General features: G+C 40.7%; 1 protein-coding gene across 1 annotated transcript in view; it reads left to right on the top strand.

The window, feature by feature from the left end:
* LOC115150288 (DENN domain-containing protein 2D) overlaps positions 1-15895 on the top strand; it is a 31857-nt gene that overhangs the window by 8814 nt on the left and 7148 nt on the right. The window contains exons 5-10 of the mRNA XM_029693408.1: positions 1518-1587; positions 1670-1747; positions 10317-10457; positions 13408-13556; positions 13684-13855; positions 14181-14231. Coding sequence (XP_029549268.1) covers positions 1518-1587; positions 1670-1747; positions 10317-10457; positions 13408-13556; positions 13684-13855; positions 14181-14231 — 661 coding nt within the window. The remainder of the gene's footprint in view (positions 1-1517; positions 1588-1669; positions 1748-10316; positions 10458-13407; positions 13557-13683; positions 13856-14180; positions 14232-15895) is intronic.

Genomic DNA, 15895 nt, shown 5'->3' with positions numbered 1-15895 from the left:
TGACGTAGATAAATGGGGCTACATACTGTAAGACAGAAGGGTGCTGTTTCAGTTGATCGGATTCTATTTTGGACTAATGTTCCAAGGTAACCTACTTTTGAAGTGATTTGTTTTTTAATCCGATGACCTCATGACTGGTTGTGTTCATGCCACATTAAAAGGTAGGTTAATACATTTTTCCAGTTAAATTACATGTCGCTACTATAAAACCTCTAAAGCAGTAATTTTGCTCATGACTTTAAAAAAGTACTACTCTGCCATAATTTAAGCCATGCATCCCCTCGTCCTTGGCTTTACCGAAATGCGTGTATATAATACACAGTCATGTTAGAATCTTAATATCACAAACATAACTGGTGTTGTAGACAGTTTTAGGAGGGCTTGTCATTTTTTAATGGTTTTCACACACAGGCTATAATATCGGATTAAACACATGATGTAGGCTGAAGTATGATAGGGAGAATGGATGAGTTGATGAGCGAGAGGAAGCATAATTATGTAACCACCAATTGTGAATGAAGAACAGGGTGGGTCATTCTATTATATTCATCTAGTCTAATTATAATCTCAATGTTATATACTCTGACCTACTTGGAGTACACAGTGATTGTGTGTGTAATTTACAATTGCAAGAATACCAAGACGAATGGGTGCACTCATTAGCGTTGCTACAAAATCTGAATGAAAACAACTCTGATGGGACCTCCAGAGTTGTGTGGTGGTCTAAGGCACTGCATCGCAGTGCTAGCTGTGCCACTAGAGATTCTGGGTTCGTGTCCAGGCTCTGTCGCAGCCGGCCGCGACCGAGAGATCAATGGGGCCGCGCGCAATTGGCCCAGCGTCATCCTCCCATAGCGCACTAGAGACTCCTGTGGCGGGCTGGGCGCAGTGCACGCTAACACGGTCGCCAGGTTTACGGTGTTTCCTCTGACACATTGGTGCGGCTGGCTTCTTGGTTAAGTGGGCACTGTGTCAAGAAGCAGTACGGTTGGGTTGTGTTTCGGAGGACGCACAGCTCTCGACCTTCACCTCCCGAGTCCGTACGGGAGTTGCATTCTCTGTGGCTCAGTTGGTAGAGCATGGTGTGTGCAACGCCAGCATGGTGTGTGCAACGCCAGCATGGTGTGTGCAACGCCAGCATGGTGTGTGCAACGCCAGCATGGTGTGTGCAACGCCAGCATGGTGTGTGCAACGCCAGCATGGTGTGTGCAACGCCAGCATGGTGTGTGCAACGCCAGGGTTGGGGGTTCGATTCCCACGGGGGGGGCCAGTACAACAACAAAAAATGTATGAAATGTATGCATTCACTATTGTAAGTCGCTCTGGATAAGAGCGTCTGCTAAAATGTTTAAAAAATGTAAAAATGTTGCAGCGACAAGACTAACTACCAATTGGATACCACAAAATTGGGTTAAAAAAAATGATTAAAGAAAACAAATCATGATGACATCTGAGTATTCTTCCTCTGAGTACTAAGCACACGGGATCAACATGTTATATTCTCTCTCTCTCTGCAGTGAGACATTCTCCTTCGTGTTGACAGAGGTCGACGGCAGTAGGAGGAATGGCTACTGCAGGAGGTTACTGGTAAATTATCCATGGTGTCATTCATAGGACATGAGAATTACTCTCCGATGTTTAGTTTCTCATGACATGATGTTTCCTGCAGCCCAGTGGCAAAGGGGCACGGCCTCCGGAGGCCTATTGTATCATCAGCCAGGTGGCCTGCTTTGGACTCTTCTCCAAGGTGAGCGGGGAGGGTGTCGTAATATTCACTCTTTTTTATTTCTTTATTATTACTAACTCATCCACGACCTGTCTCGTCCCCCCCCTTCAGAGGACACAAATATATTTGTTCAGGTTTTTTGCTACCTACATTTTACATAGGTGGTACTTTAATATACAGCAATCACATAACAATAATACATTAACGAGCTCTTTAATCTCAGCCCGTCCCATCTATCACCGTGGACCACCCTCGTTTGGTTTCCATGTGCCATGTCTTTTTTGTGCTGTGATGTTTTATATAAATTTTGAACCTTTCTAATCCCATAGTATCCACAGATTGTGAGCTACAGATGAAAACCTTTCCTACGAGTATTATTATATTATTGATTGACTATGGCTTTCCAAATTGCCCAACACTGCTATTTGTAAGGTTAATTTGAAGTGAATATTTATTTTTTTATTCCTGAACCTGTTACCAGAAACGAGCTACATAGGGGCCATATCAAAATAAATGATCTAGTGATTGTCTGTTCGCAGCAAAATCTACAGAGCTTAGATTATGATATATTTTGTAGCATTTTGTACAGTCATTTATATTCAACAACTCAGTGTTGAATCAAATGTTTTGTTTCAGTTCATATACCATGTGCCATGGAATCGGGAAATTATAAAATTTCTTTCCATTTATTTAGCAACCTGTGGCTCAGCTGTGAGGTTTATTTTTTTTATTTTTTTGTCCTCAAATGAAACTGGTATTTTTCTATTTATGCCAATCCTTTTCAGCCAATTTGTATATTTTAATATATGTAGACAAACAAGTTCTCTACCTTCTCCCTCTTCCACTTGCCTCATCCATTTTTTGCGGTAATGCTGCAATCGGTTGGTTGTAATTTTGGATTGAGCAGACATTCCCATATATTTCGATAGCTGCATATGACGTAACTCCAGTTTATATTATTAATAAATATAATGAAATCAAGTTTATTAATTTGTCTCAGTATATTTGAGTTTAACCATAGTACAAATATAATATTTTATGGAGGATAAAATTGTAACCAGTTTTGTATGGCTTGTTTAAGAAAGGGCAATACTTTAAACAGTTTCATTTTCATTTGGTCGAAAGTTGACATTTGTAGAAAGGCAATTTAACAAAGGATGAGCCTGCCTTAAACCCAACTGGTTCTCCAGTAGATTATTAAGTATAGCTTTTAGTGAGGTTCACTACTTTTAATATTTAATCATTTTAGCCCCCAAACTTCTGTTCATTATATAAATAGGCACACTGAATTTTTCTGGCTTAGCGTTCCAAATAAAGTGAAGTTACTCATATGATTAAGTAAACTGTGATCAGACCAAATAGTTAATCAATGGAATTGTTCTATTGAAATTGATGTTACGTTCATTATCTTTTTTAGATTAATACCAAGTATGTCTACTTCACCATCCGCCCATAGTATTGGTAAACTACAAGGTAGTGTAAACATTTGTCTTTTAACGATCAATACATAATATGGTAATACTTGTCATAATTGGGTTTTAGTCCAGAGAGGCTAGAAAAGTGATCAAGCTCTCAATGGGACTGTAGGATCCAGATTGCGGACTTTAGAAAAAAACTTGCGTCATCGGCGTCTTTTTTTTTTTTTTTTTTTTTTTTTTTTGGTACCCTTCCCCAGATCTGTGCCTCAACACAATCCTGTCTCGGAGCTCCACGAACAATTCCTTCAACCTCATGGCTTGGTTTTTGCTCTGACATGCACTGTCAACTGTGGGACCTTTTTATATAGACCAGTGTGTGCCTTACCAAATCATGTCCAATCAATTGAATTTACCACAGGTGGACTCCAATCAAGTTGTGGAAACATCTCAAGGATGATCAATGGAAACAGGATGCACCTGAGCTTAATTTCGAGTCTCATTGCAAAGGGTCTGAATACTTATGTAAATAAGGTATTTCTGTTAAGTAAATGCATTTCTAAAAACCTGTTTTCACTTTGTCATTATGGGATATTGTGTGTAGATTGCTGAGGAAAAATATTTAATCAATTTTAGAATACCGCTGTAACGTAACAAAATGTGGAAAAAGTCAAGGTCTGAATATTTTCCAAAGGCACTGTATACTTAAAATATTTAGCTTCCTCTTTCAAACATATCATTTGGTGAATCATGGATGACTCCGTCATTGGTAATGAGTTTCTGTAAATTATTTTTGGTAGCATTTCTATGTTGAACATTCAAGAAAAACGTAATGCATTTTGCACTTTTCCATCCAATTCACTTTTTTTTGTTATAAATTTACACTTGATGTTTCTTGAATAAGTTCCTCCAAATGTTTTTCCTCTAACTTATTTTGTGCCACTAGTACAGGTTTTTATTGCCATCTACCTGCGCTATTATTTCCTGTTTGCTTTTAGTCTTCTCTTTTGACCAAAACGGCTTTTGTTTTAATGAGTATTGTACTGAATGGCCTCAAAGTACATTTTGAAAGTCACATACAATAAGAGGATCTACTGTACCTATGTTATGCAGAAAAGTAAATTTATTAATGATTTTGTCTTAGTTAAAAACAAATTGTCATCCTGTAGGCTTTGATTAAATTTCCAATGTCCCCGTCCGCATGGGATCCTGTAAGAGTTATGTGAAGGCCAATTAGATGATGGTCTGATCGCTTTCTGTCTCCTATTAATACTTATCTTTTGATGCCAGGAAAAAATGAGACAAGGCAGTTAAGACGGCTAGCTTGATTAAACCTCCATGTACATCTCTCTAGGTCAGGGTTTTTCAGCCTCCATATATCCACTAGTTCAAATGTATCCAGGATATTTTATCAAGTGCATGAGGGGGATTTCCTTTTCGATCCATTGAGGTACTTAAAACCATATTATTTCCCCCCATAATAATAGATGAATTTGTTACTTGTGAGCTCAATAGATTATTATATATATTTTCGAAGCAGTGTGGATCATCATTATTTGGCACCTATAGATTCATTAACCAGATCTGTTTTTGGTCCAATAGCATATTTAAAAGAATCCATCTTCCTTGCTCTGTTTGCACTATTAGATCAAAATTGTTGTTAATTAATATAACCCCCCCCCCCCCCTTTGAGTTTCTTTGCCCATGACAAAATATATTTATTTTCCATACAACCACAACTACAGTTGTAGTGCGAGTTTCCTGAAACAATAGATATTATATTCTTTTTTTTTTTAGCCTAGTAAAAATGTATATTTTTATGTTCTGCTAAGCCGTTACAATTGTAACTGTCTATACTTATTTCCCCACTTAACATGATACCCAAGTTTCAATTATACTTACCACAACCAATGTTTGTAAACTTACCATTCAAAAGCACCATGATGATTAAGTGTCCATATACTGTAGCTGTACCATAATATTTGCACTGTTAAGCATTATGTAATTGAGTAAACCTCCAATTGTCCTAATATTCCAGCCACTAAAACCTCCCCCCATATCTAGGTCTGTTGTCACTAAGACCATCTCCCTGACTCATGACGCACCTTTGCGTCCTAAGGCAAACACTTGGCCGCCAATTGGCGTTGGCCAGAGGGGAAATATGGGCAGTCTCATGATAACATAATTATATACTGCCACCCTTCACTCACACATTCAAAGCTTTTTTTTGAGAGAACTAACCAAATAACATGGAAAAGTCAGAAAAAATCAAATAATTGATCATATTAATAGAAATAACAGCACAATATTAGTTTTCTTCTCATATTAAGAACGTCCTAGCAAAGGCTATAAGCATGTCAGCCCAGCCTGCTCCGTTCATTGGATCTAATTGTTAAAAAATAATGAAATTTAGAGAACAAATACCTTCTATAAATATCGCAAGACCAGTTCATTATGTCCATTACATGCATGCTGCCGATCAGCGGGGACATATTTCGTGTAGTCCTTTTATATCCTGTTATATTCCTAAAAAAGGAACATGCATTTCAACAGCTGCTAATGACTGCCAGTAAAAATGTCTTACGCATCACACTACCCATGAAGGGATACATAAGTTTAACTTGCAATCGACCCTGACACAGCCATGGCACGATAACAAAGAAGACATGCAGTACTGACAATCTAGAGTGAGAGAACCTGTAAAACCAACCTCTACCCACACACATTTTTGTTTTTATTCCAGGGTCGTTGCTCTATCACTTTGGCTGATTTACACATAGGCCTATATCGTTAGGATTGAGAATATAAGGGTAGCGTATATACAGTTGGAGTCATTAACTAGTTTTTCAACCACTCCATACATTTCTTGTTAACAAACTATAGTTTTGGCAAGTCAGTTAGGATATCTACAGTCGTGGCCAAAAGTTTTGAATGACACAAATATTAATTTTCACAAAGTCTGCTGCCTCAGTTTGTATGATGGCAATTTGCAGATACTCCAGAATGTTATGAAGAGTGATCAGATGAATTGCAATGCAAATGAACTGAATCGCCAAAAAACATTTCCACTGCATTTCAGCCCTGCCACAAAAGGACCAGCTGACATGTCAGTGATTGTCTCGTTAACACAAGTGTGAGTGTTGATGAGGACAAGGCTGGAGATCACTCTGTCATGCTGATTGAGTTTGAATAACAGACTGGAAGCTTAAAAATTAGGGTGGTGCTTGGAATCATTGTTCATCCTCTGTCAACCATGGTTACCTGCAAGGAAACACGTGCCTTCATCATTGCTTTGCACAAAAAGGGCTTCACAGGCAAGGATATTGCTGCCAGTAAAATTGCACCTAAATCAACCATTTATGAGATCATCAAGAACGTCAAGGAGAGCGGTTCAATTGTTGTGAAGAAGGCTTCAGGGCGCCCAAGAAAGTCCAGCAAGCACCAGGACCGTCTCCTAAAGTTGATTCAGCTGCGGGATCGGGGCACCACCAGTACAGAGCTTGCTCAGGAATGGCAGCAGGCAGGTGTGAGTGCATCTGCACGCACAGTGAGGCAAAGACTTTTGGAAGATGGCCTAGTGTCAACAAGGGCAGCAAAGAAGCCACTTCTCTCCAGGTAAAACATCAGGGACAGACTGATATTCTGCAAAAGGTACAGGGATTGGACTGCTGAGGACTGGGGTAAAGTCATTTTCTCTGATGAATCCCCTTTCCGATTGTTGGGGGCATCTGGAAAAAAGCTTGTCCGGAGAAGACAAGGTGAGCGCTACCATCAGTCCTGTGTCATGCCAACAGTAAAGCATCCCGAGACCATTCATGTGTGGGGTTGCTTCTCAGCCAAGGGAGTGGGCTCACTCAGAATTTTGCCTAAGAACACAGCCATGAATAAAGAATGGTACCAACACATCCTCCGAGAGCAACTTCTCCCAACCATCCAGGAATAGTTTGGTGACGAACAATGCCTTTTCCAGCATGATGGAGCACCTTGCCATAAGACAAAAGTGATAACTAAGTGGCTTGGGGAACAAAACATTGATATTTTGGGTCCATAGCCAGGAAACTTCCCAGACCTTAATCCCATTGAGAACTTGTGGTCAATCCTCAAGAGGTGGGTGGACCAACAAACACCCACAAATTCTGAAACACTCCAAGCATTGATTATGCGAGAATGGGCTGCCATCATTCAGGATGTGGCCCAGAAGTTAATTGACAGCATGCCAGGGTGGATTGCAGAGGTCTTGAAAAAGAAGGGTCAACACTGCAAATATTGACTCATTACATCAACTTCATGTAATTGTCAATAAAAGCCTTTGACGCTTATGACATGCTTGTAATTATACTTCAGTATTCCATAGTAACATCTGACAAAAATATCTAAAGACACTGAAGCAGCAAACTTTGTGAAAATTAATATTTGTGTCATTCTCAACTTTTGGACACGATTGTACTTTGCATGACAAGTAATTTTTCCAACAATTGTTGACAGATTATTTCACTTACAATTCACTGTATCACAATTCCAGTGGGTCAGAAGTTCACATACACTAAGTTGACTTAGCCTTGAAACAGCTTGGAAAATTCCAGAAAATAATGTCATGCCTTTAGAAGCTTCTGATAGGCTAAATGACATAATTTGGGTCAATTTGAGGTGTACCTGTGGATGTTTTTCAAGGCCTACCTTCAAACTCAGTGCCTCTTTGCTTGTCATCATGGGAAAATCAAAAGAAATCAGCAAAGACCTCAGAAAGAAATTGTAGACCTCCACAAGTCTGGTTCATCCTTGGGAGCAGTTTCCAAATGCCTGAAGGTACCACATTCATCTGTACAAACAATAGTACGCAAGTATAAACACCATGGGACCGCGCAGATGTCATACCGCTCAGGAAGGAGACGCGTTGTCTCCTAAAGATGAACGTACTTTGATGTGCAAATCAATCCCAGAACAACAGCAAAGGACCTTGTGAAGATGCTGGAGGAAACGGGTACGAAAGTATCTATATCCACAGTAAAACGAGTCCTATATCAACACAACATGAAAGGCCGCTCAGCAAGGAAGAAGCCACTGCTCCAAAACCACCATAAAAAAGCCAGACTACAGTTTGCAACTGCACATGGGGACAAAGGGTACTTTTTGGAGAAATGTCCTCTGGTCTGATGAAACAAAAATAGAACTTTGTCCATAATGACCATTATGTTTGGAGGAAAAAGGGGGAGGATAGCAAGCCGAAGACCACCATCCCAACCGTGAAGCACGGGGTGGCAACGTGGGGGTGCTTAGCTGCAGGAGGGACTGGTGCACTTCACAAAATAGATGGCATTATGAGGGAAAATTGTGGCTATATTGAAGCAACAGCTCAAGACCGCAGTCAGGAAGTTAAAGCTTGGTCGCAAATGGGTCTTTCAAATGGACAATGACCCCAAGCATACTTTCAAAGTTGTGGAAAAATGGCTTAAGGACAACAAAGTCAAGGTATTGGAGTGGCCACCACAAAGCCCTGACCTCAATCCTATAGAACATTTGTGGGCAGAACTGAATAAGTGTGTGCGAGCAAGGAGGCCTACAAACCTGACTCAGTTACACCAGCTTTGTCAGGAGGAATGGGCCAAAATTCACCCAACTTATTGTGGGAAGCTTGTGGAAGGCTACTCAAAACATTTGACCCAATTTAAACAATGTAAAGGCAATGCTACCAAATACTAATTGGGTGTATGTAAACTTCAGACCCACTGGGAATGTGATGAAAGAAATAAATCATTCTCTCAACTATTATTCTGACATTTCACATTCTTAAAATAAAGTGGTGATCCTAACTGACCAAAGACAGGGAATTTTTACTAGGATTAAATGTCAGCAATTGTGAAACTGAGTTTAAATGTATTTGGCTAAGGTGTATGTGAACTTTCGACTTTAACTGTAGCTCTACCATTAACTTTAATCAGTTTAACCCAGTGTTAACCAATCCAGCCGCATACTAATATAGACAACAACCCTGTTGACAATAACCAATCCATTTGCCGGTGTGTATCAGAACAATATTCCGTTTAAATTTTTAAGATCTATTTTTTAAATGGAAAATAGATAATGTCACATTAGGATCGTATAGCTGATATTCTATTCGTTCCGATTCACATCCCCAAAAAGGACCGCACTATATAACAGCTTTTAAATCATAATATACCCTGATCCCTACAATTGGGCCATATTATGTCAAACTCCAAAAAAACAACCTTGGTTTTGTATTTTACTACCTGTGCAGTCTTCAAATTTAAATAAACAAACAAAAAGAAAAGGTCTGCCTTACCCTCCTTCGTCTTCCCCTAGATCCAAACCTGAATTATTATTATTATTATTATTATTATTTTTTTAAGTCAAGTTCCATATTGCATAAGTTACATTTTTTATATCCATCATATCCATTTCGCCTTCCCGTAAGTCCAACCTTATTTTAAGTCCACATGGTTCTGTACTGCATGAATACATTTTTTTAAAATAGTGTCCATGCATAAAAAAATATATATATTTCAGCAGGAGGTAGCTATCACTCACAGCCACGTTGTGTTCTTCTAGTTCTTGAACTCTTGGTTGTTTATGTACAATTAATCGACCAGTAGACATTCTGCTTGTCTGTTCTGAGACTTGAAAGTAGGGTACAGGGCACGTCTTCTCTCCGCTATTGAATGGGGAAATTGTTCATTAATAGAGAACGGGGTGTTCTTCAGCTGCCTGCCCTGTTGTAGCAAGGCAATCTTCACTGAGGGTTGTTCAACTGATGTCCTCATCCGTCAGGGGGACTTCTAACCCTTACAGTAGATTATCTATGCTGCGGCAGGCAAGGAGAGAGAGTGTGTGTGTGTCAGACGAAGAGAGAAACGGGCTGGTCTAGTAATGACATTCCCTACTACTTCATTAGGCCAAAATTCCCTGATGAGTCAAACTGTTTATGAACAACTATATTTAGAACCTGAGAGCCACTCTTCCACATAGTTATCCCAACTAGTCAGTGTTAACTAGCTGAGTATAGCATTCATCAAAAGTCAGGTTGCAATACATTTACATAGGGCTGATGACCCATTCTAAATGGTAGGCCTAATATGGAGGCTGGTCTACACACAACAGAGCTTTACTACAGTATGATTGGTGCTTACAACTTATATAATTCTATATGTGTTTTTCAGATCTTTGACGAGGTGGAGAAGCGCAGGCAGATCTCCATGGCGATGATCTATCCATTCATGCAGAGCCTGAGGGAGGCGCCGTTCCCTGCTCCCGGAAACACTGTCAAGATCAAGAGCTTCATACCAGAGTCTGGAACAGAGGTATAGAGTATTTATTATGGATCCCCATTCTTCCTGGGGTCCAGCAAAATTAAGGCAGTTTATACAATTTTAAAAACATTACAATACATTCACAGATTTCCCAACACACTGTGTGCCCTCAGTCCCCTACTTCACCACTACCACACATCTACTGTACTAAATCATGTGTGTGTATGTATGTTATCGTGTGTGTGTCTGTGCCAATGTTTGTTGCCCTCATAGTCCCCGCTGTTCCGTAAGTTTTAATTTTTTTAAATCTAATTTCACCGCTTGCATGAGTTACTTGATGTGTAATAGAGTTCCATGTAGTCATGGTTCTATGTATTACTGTGCGCCTCCCATAGTCTGTTCTGGACTTGGACTGTGAAGAGACCTCTGGTGGCAAGTCTTGTGGGGTATTCATGGGTGTCCGAGCTGTGTGCCAGTAGTTTAGACAAACAGCTCGGTGCTTTCAACATGTCAATACCTCTCATAAATAAAAGTAGTGATGAAGTCGATCTCTTCTCCACTGTCAGCCAGGAGAGATTGACATGCATATTATTAATATTAGCTCTCTGTGTACCTCCAAGGGCTAGCCGTGCTGTCCTGTTCTGAGCCAATTGCTATTTTCCTAAGTCTTTTTTTTTTGTGGCACCTGACCACACGACTGAACAGTAGTCAAGGTGCGACAAAACTCAGGCCTGTAGGATCTGCCTTGTTGATTGTGTTAAGAATGCAGAGCAATGCTTTATTATGGACAGACTTCTCCCCATCTTAGCTACTACGGCATCAATATGTTTTGACCATGACAGTTTACAATCTAGGGTTACTCCAAGAAGTTTAGTCATCTCAATTTCCACATTATTTATTACAAGATTTAGTTGAGGTTTAGTGAGTTTTGTTCCAAATACAATGCTTTTAGTTTTAGAAATATTTAGGGCTAACTCATTCCTTGCCATCCACTCTGAAACTAACTGCAGCTTTTTGTTGAGTGTTGCAGTCATTTCAGTAGCTGACATGCATAGTGAGTCATTCGCATACATAGACACTGGCTTTACTCAGTCAGTGGCATGTCGTTTAGTAAAAATGCAAGGGGCCTAAACGTCTACGCTGGGGAATTCCTGATTCTAACTGGATTATATTTGAGGCTTCCGTTGGCATATAATTAATGGGAGGGCACTGGGACTTGTGCCTGCATGTACGTTAGCTAGATTAGCTAACTAAAGTACTAGCCAGTTGGTTTCGAGGAAAGACGAAAAATCTAATTAAATATCCGACGTGATCGCTACATCCTATGGATTTGGATACAGCTTTAAAGCAAATATCTGCAGCGTTAGTAAAGATGTGATTGACACATGTTGATGATTTAATTCCTGTGCTGTTTATAACTACCCTGGTAGGTTGACTGACAACCTGATCCAGGTTGCAGGCACTGGTTACAGTTTGAAGTTTTTTCTTGAGTGGGCAACTTGATGAAAGCCAGTCAGTATTTAGGTCACCCAGAAAATATACCTCTGATTTCACACACGTTATCCAGATACTGACTGTTAGTGCTTGGTTGTCTTCCACATGGACAATGACCGCAAACATACTTCCACGTTGTGGCAAAATGGCTTAAGGACAACGAAATCAAGGCATTGGAGTGGCCATCACAAAGCCCTGACCTCAATCCTATAGAACATTTCTGGGCAGAACTGAAAAAGTGTGTGCGAGGAAGGAGGCCTACAAACCTGACTCAGTTACACCAGCTCTGTCAGGAGAAATGGGCCAAAATTCACCCAACTTATTGTGGGAAGCTTGTAGAAGGCTACTCAAAACGTTTGACCCAAGATAAACAATTTAAAGGCAATGCTACCAAATACTAATTGAGTATGTAAACTTCAGACCCACTGGGAATGTGATGAAAAAAAAAATATTCTCTCTGCTATTATTCTGACATTTCACATTCTTAAAATAAAGTGGTGATCCTAACTGACCAAAGACAGGGATTTCTTACTAGGATTAAATGTCAGGAATTGTGAAACTGAGTTTAAATGTATTTGGCTAAGGTGTATGTAAACTTCCAACTTCAACTGTATTATCTAAGTGAGTTTCAGAGATAGTCCGAATATGAATGTAATCTGTTACTTGCAAGTTATTGGCTTCATGGACCTTGTTTCTTAGGTTAATATGGGCTATGTAACCTATTTTCAGCACTTTTCTTTGTTGCTTGATTGTTTTTAATGCTTTACTGGGAAGCTTATCAGAGGTACATTGGAGCTGATAGTGCAGGGTGAACTGCATGACGTGGTCTTCCTACTATTGCACACCGCCTCGGTGCTAACAGTGTAACTCTGGTTTATAGGCTCATGATTACTCCTTACATTAGCTGTATGATAAACAGATGTTTTCGACGCAATTAGGGTACTTAAATTACTTGCATTGTGTTTGCCAATGCCCCTAAGATCATGCAATATGATGACTCATTGTCACAATGGTAGGGATTAACTGAGCTGGTCTTGGATCATTTACAAGTCATTGTTTCAACGCAGTCTTGAAATGCATGGACAGAGTCCAGGAGCCAAGATGATTTGGATGGACTCCGTCATTCCTGTAGAGTATCTCCTGTTTCCAGAAGGTGTCAAAGTTATCAATAACAGGGGTATTTAACTCAATTCCTAGAGGGTTGTGTGTCTTCTGTTTTTTGTTAATTCCTTTAAATTCATGGCTAATTAAGACCTAGTGAACCAGGTGAGGGGAGTTCCTAATTAATCAATAACCTTCATCGATCAATCAAGTACAGAGAAGGAGCAAAAACCCGCAGCCCTTGAGGACACGTGGAGTTTGGAGACACACACAAAGCCCTTGGCATCACGATGAGGATCAAGACCATCATCCTAGAGTCCAGCACTGAAAGAGCTCTCAGATCTCGCTCCATCTCTCTTTTCCTGAAGACCTTTTGTCTCTCTGTTCCTGGCCTGTGTGTCTCCAGGTCATCAGTTTGACAAGGCCGTTGGACTCGTGGTTGGAGCATGTGGATTTCCGGACACTGTTCCGCTGTCTCACAGACGAGGAGGTGCTGCGGGTGTTTGCCTCCACCGTTCTCGAACGACGAATCATCTTCATGGCTGACGAACTCAGGTACAACACCAACCCTAATCCTAACCCCAAAAGGACATCACTGAGCCTGGGTTGTCTGAGACAAGGGCAGGCCTATTGTCTGCATGTTGAATGGGTGTAAAGTTTGTACCTGCTTCACCCCCTACAGTACCCTGTCCCAGGTGTTGCATGCGGTTGCGGCGCTGCTCTATCCGTTCACATGGCAACACACCTTCATCTCCATCGTTCCTTCAGTGCTGATTGATGTCGTCATGGCACCCACTCCCTACCTGCTTGGTGTGCAAAAGAACAAACTGGATGATGTCATCGACCAGAGCGACGTGAGTGTGTATTGCAGAGCAGAATGTGTTTGTATACGTACTGTACATGTCGGCTTCAGAAAATACTATTTGATGAAGTTATGGTTTGGGGATAAAGACAGATATTTTAAGAAAGTTAAGGGCAGTTGTTGAGTATTGTAAACAATGTTTTACTGTTTGGGATCAGGCATTCCTGTCTCTACACTGTGACCGGCTACAGATGGGAGAATATATCCAGTGACACTCATTAAGCTACCACTAACACAATTACAGCCTATGGAAACCAGCCAGTGTGCGTGTTATCTCCGACCTGAAGATTTTGTGTGTATTTCTGTCTTGTAAACAGATGCTCATTGTAGATCTGACAGAGGGAGCAGAGAACACCTTCATCACTTGTGTAAGTATTGCATGCACCATATTTCCCCTCAAGTTCACAAACAAAAGTACATACAGTGGGGGGAAAAAGTATTTGATCCCCTGCTGATTTTGTATGTTTGCCCACTGACAAAGAAATGATCAGTCTATAATTTTAATGGTAGGTTTATTTGAACAGTGAGAGACAGAATAACAACAAAAATATTGAGAAAAATGCATGTCAAAAATGTTATAAATTGATTTGCATTTTGATGAGGGAAGTAAGTATTTGACCCCCTCTCAATCAGAAAGATTTCTGGCTCCCAGTTGTCTTTTATACAGGTAACGAGCTGAGATTAGGAGCACACTCTTAAAGGGAGTGCTCCTAACCACAGCTTGTATCTGTATAAAAGACACCTGTCCACAGAAGCAATCAATCAATCAGATTCCAAACTCTCCACCATGGCCAAGACCAATGAGCTCTCCAAGGATGTCAGGGACAATATTGTAGACCTACACAAGGCTGGAATGGGCTACAAGACCATCGCCAAGCAGCTTGGTGAGAAGGTGACATTTGATGCGATTATTCGCAAATGGAAGAAACACAAAAGAACTGTCAATATCCCTCGGCCTGGGGCTCCATGCAAGATCTCACCTCGTGGAGTTGCAATGAGCATGAGAACGGTGAGGAATCAGCCCAGAACTACACGGGAGGATCTTGTCAATGATCTCAAGGCAAGCTGAGACCATAGTCACCAAGAAAACAATTGGTAACACACTACACCGTGAAGGACTGAAATCCTGCAGCGCCCGCAAGGTCCCCCTGCTCAAGAATACATATACATGCCTGTCTGAAGTTTGCCAATGAACATCTGAATGATTCAGAGGACAACTGGTGAAAATGTTGTGGTCAGATGAGACCAAAATGGAGCTATTTGGCATCAACTCAACTCGCCGTGTTTGGAGGAGGAATGCTGCCTATGACCCCAAGAACACCATCCCCACCGTCAAACATGGAGGTGGAAACATTATGCTTTGGGGGTATTTTTCTGCTAAGGGGACAGGACAACTTCACCGCATCATTTGACGGGGCCATGTACTGTCAAATCTTGGGATGGAACCTCCTTCCCTCAGCCAGGGTATTGAAAATGGGTCGTGGATGGGTATTCCAGCATGACAATTACCCAAAACACACGGCCAAGGCAACAAAGGAGTGGCTCAAGAAGAAGCACATTAAGGTCCTGGAGTGGCCTAGCCAGTCTCCAGACCTTAATCCCATAGAAAATCTGTGGAGGGAGCTGAAGGTTTGAGTTGCCAAACGTCAGCCTTGAAACCTTAATGACTTGGGAGAAGATCTGCAAAGAGGAGTGGGACAAAATCCCTCCTGAGATGTGTGCAAACCTGGTAGCCAACTACAAGAAACGTCTGACCTCTGTGATTGCCAACAAGGGTTTTGCCACCAAGTACTAAGTCATGTTTTGCAGAGGGTTCAAATACTTATTTCCCTCATTTAAAATGCAAATCAATTTATAACATTTTTGACATGTGTTTTTCTGGATTTTTTTGTTGTTATTCTGTCTCTCACTGTTCATATAAACCTACCATTTAAAATTATAGACTTATCATTGCCCGCCCATCCAGCATAACTTCTCTGGACGGTTCTAACTTAGAATTTGTGGACAACTACAAATACCTAGGTGTCTGGTT

Source organism: Salmo trutta, chromosome 16 (genome assembly GCF_901001165.1).
Source record: "Salmo trutta chromosome 16, fSalTru1.1, whole genome shotgun sequence".
NCBI classification, from domain to species: Eukaryota; Metazoa; Chordata; class Actinopteri; order Salmoniformes; family Salmonidae; genus Salmo; species Salmo trutta.
The sequence above is the reverse complement of the archived record's forward strand: the minus strand, read 5'-3'. Positions and strand labels throughout refer to the sequence as shown.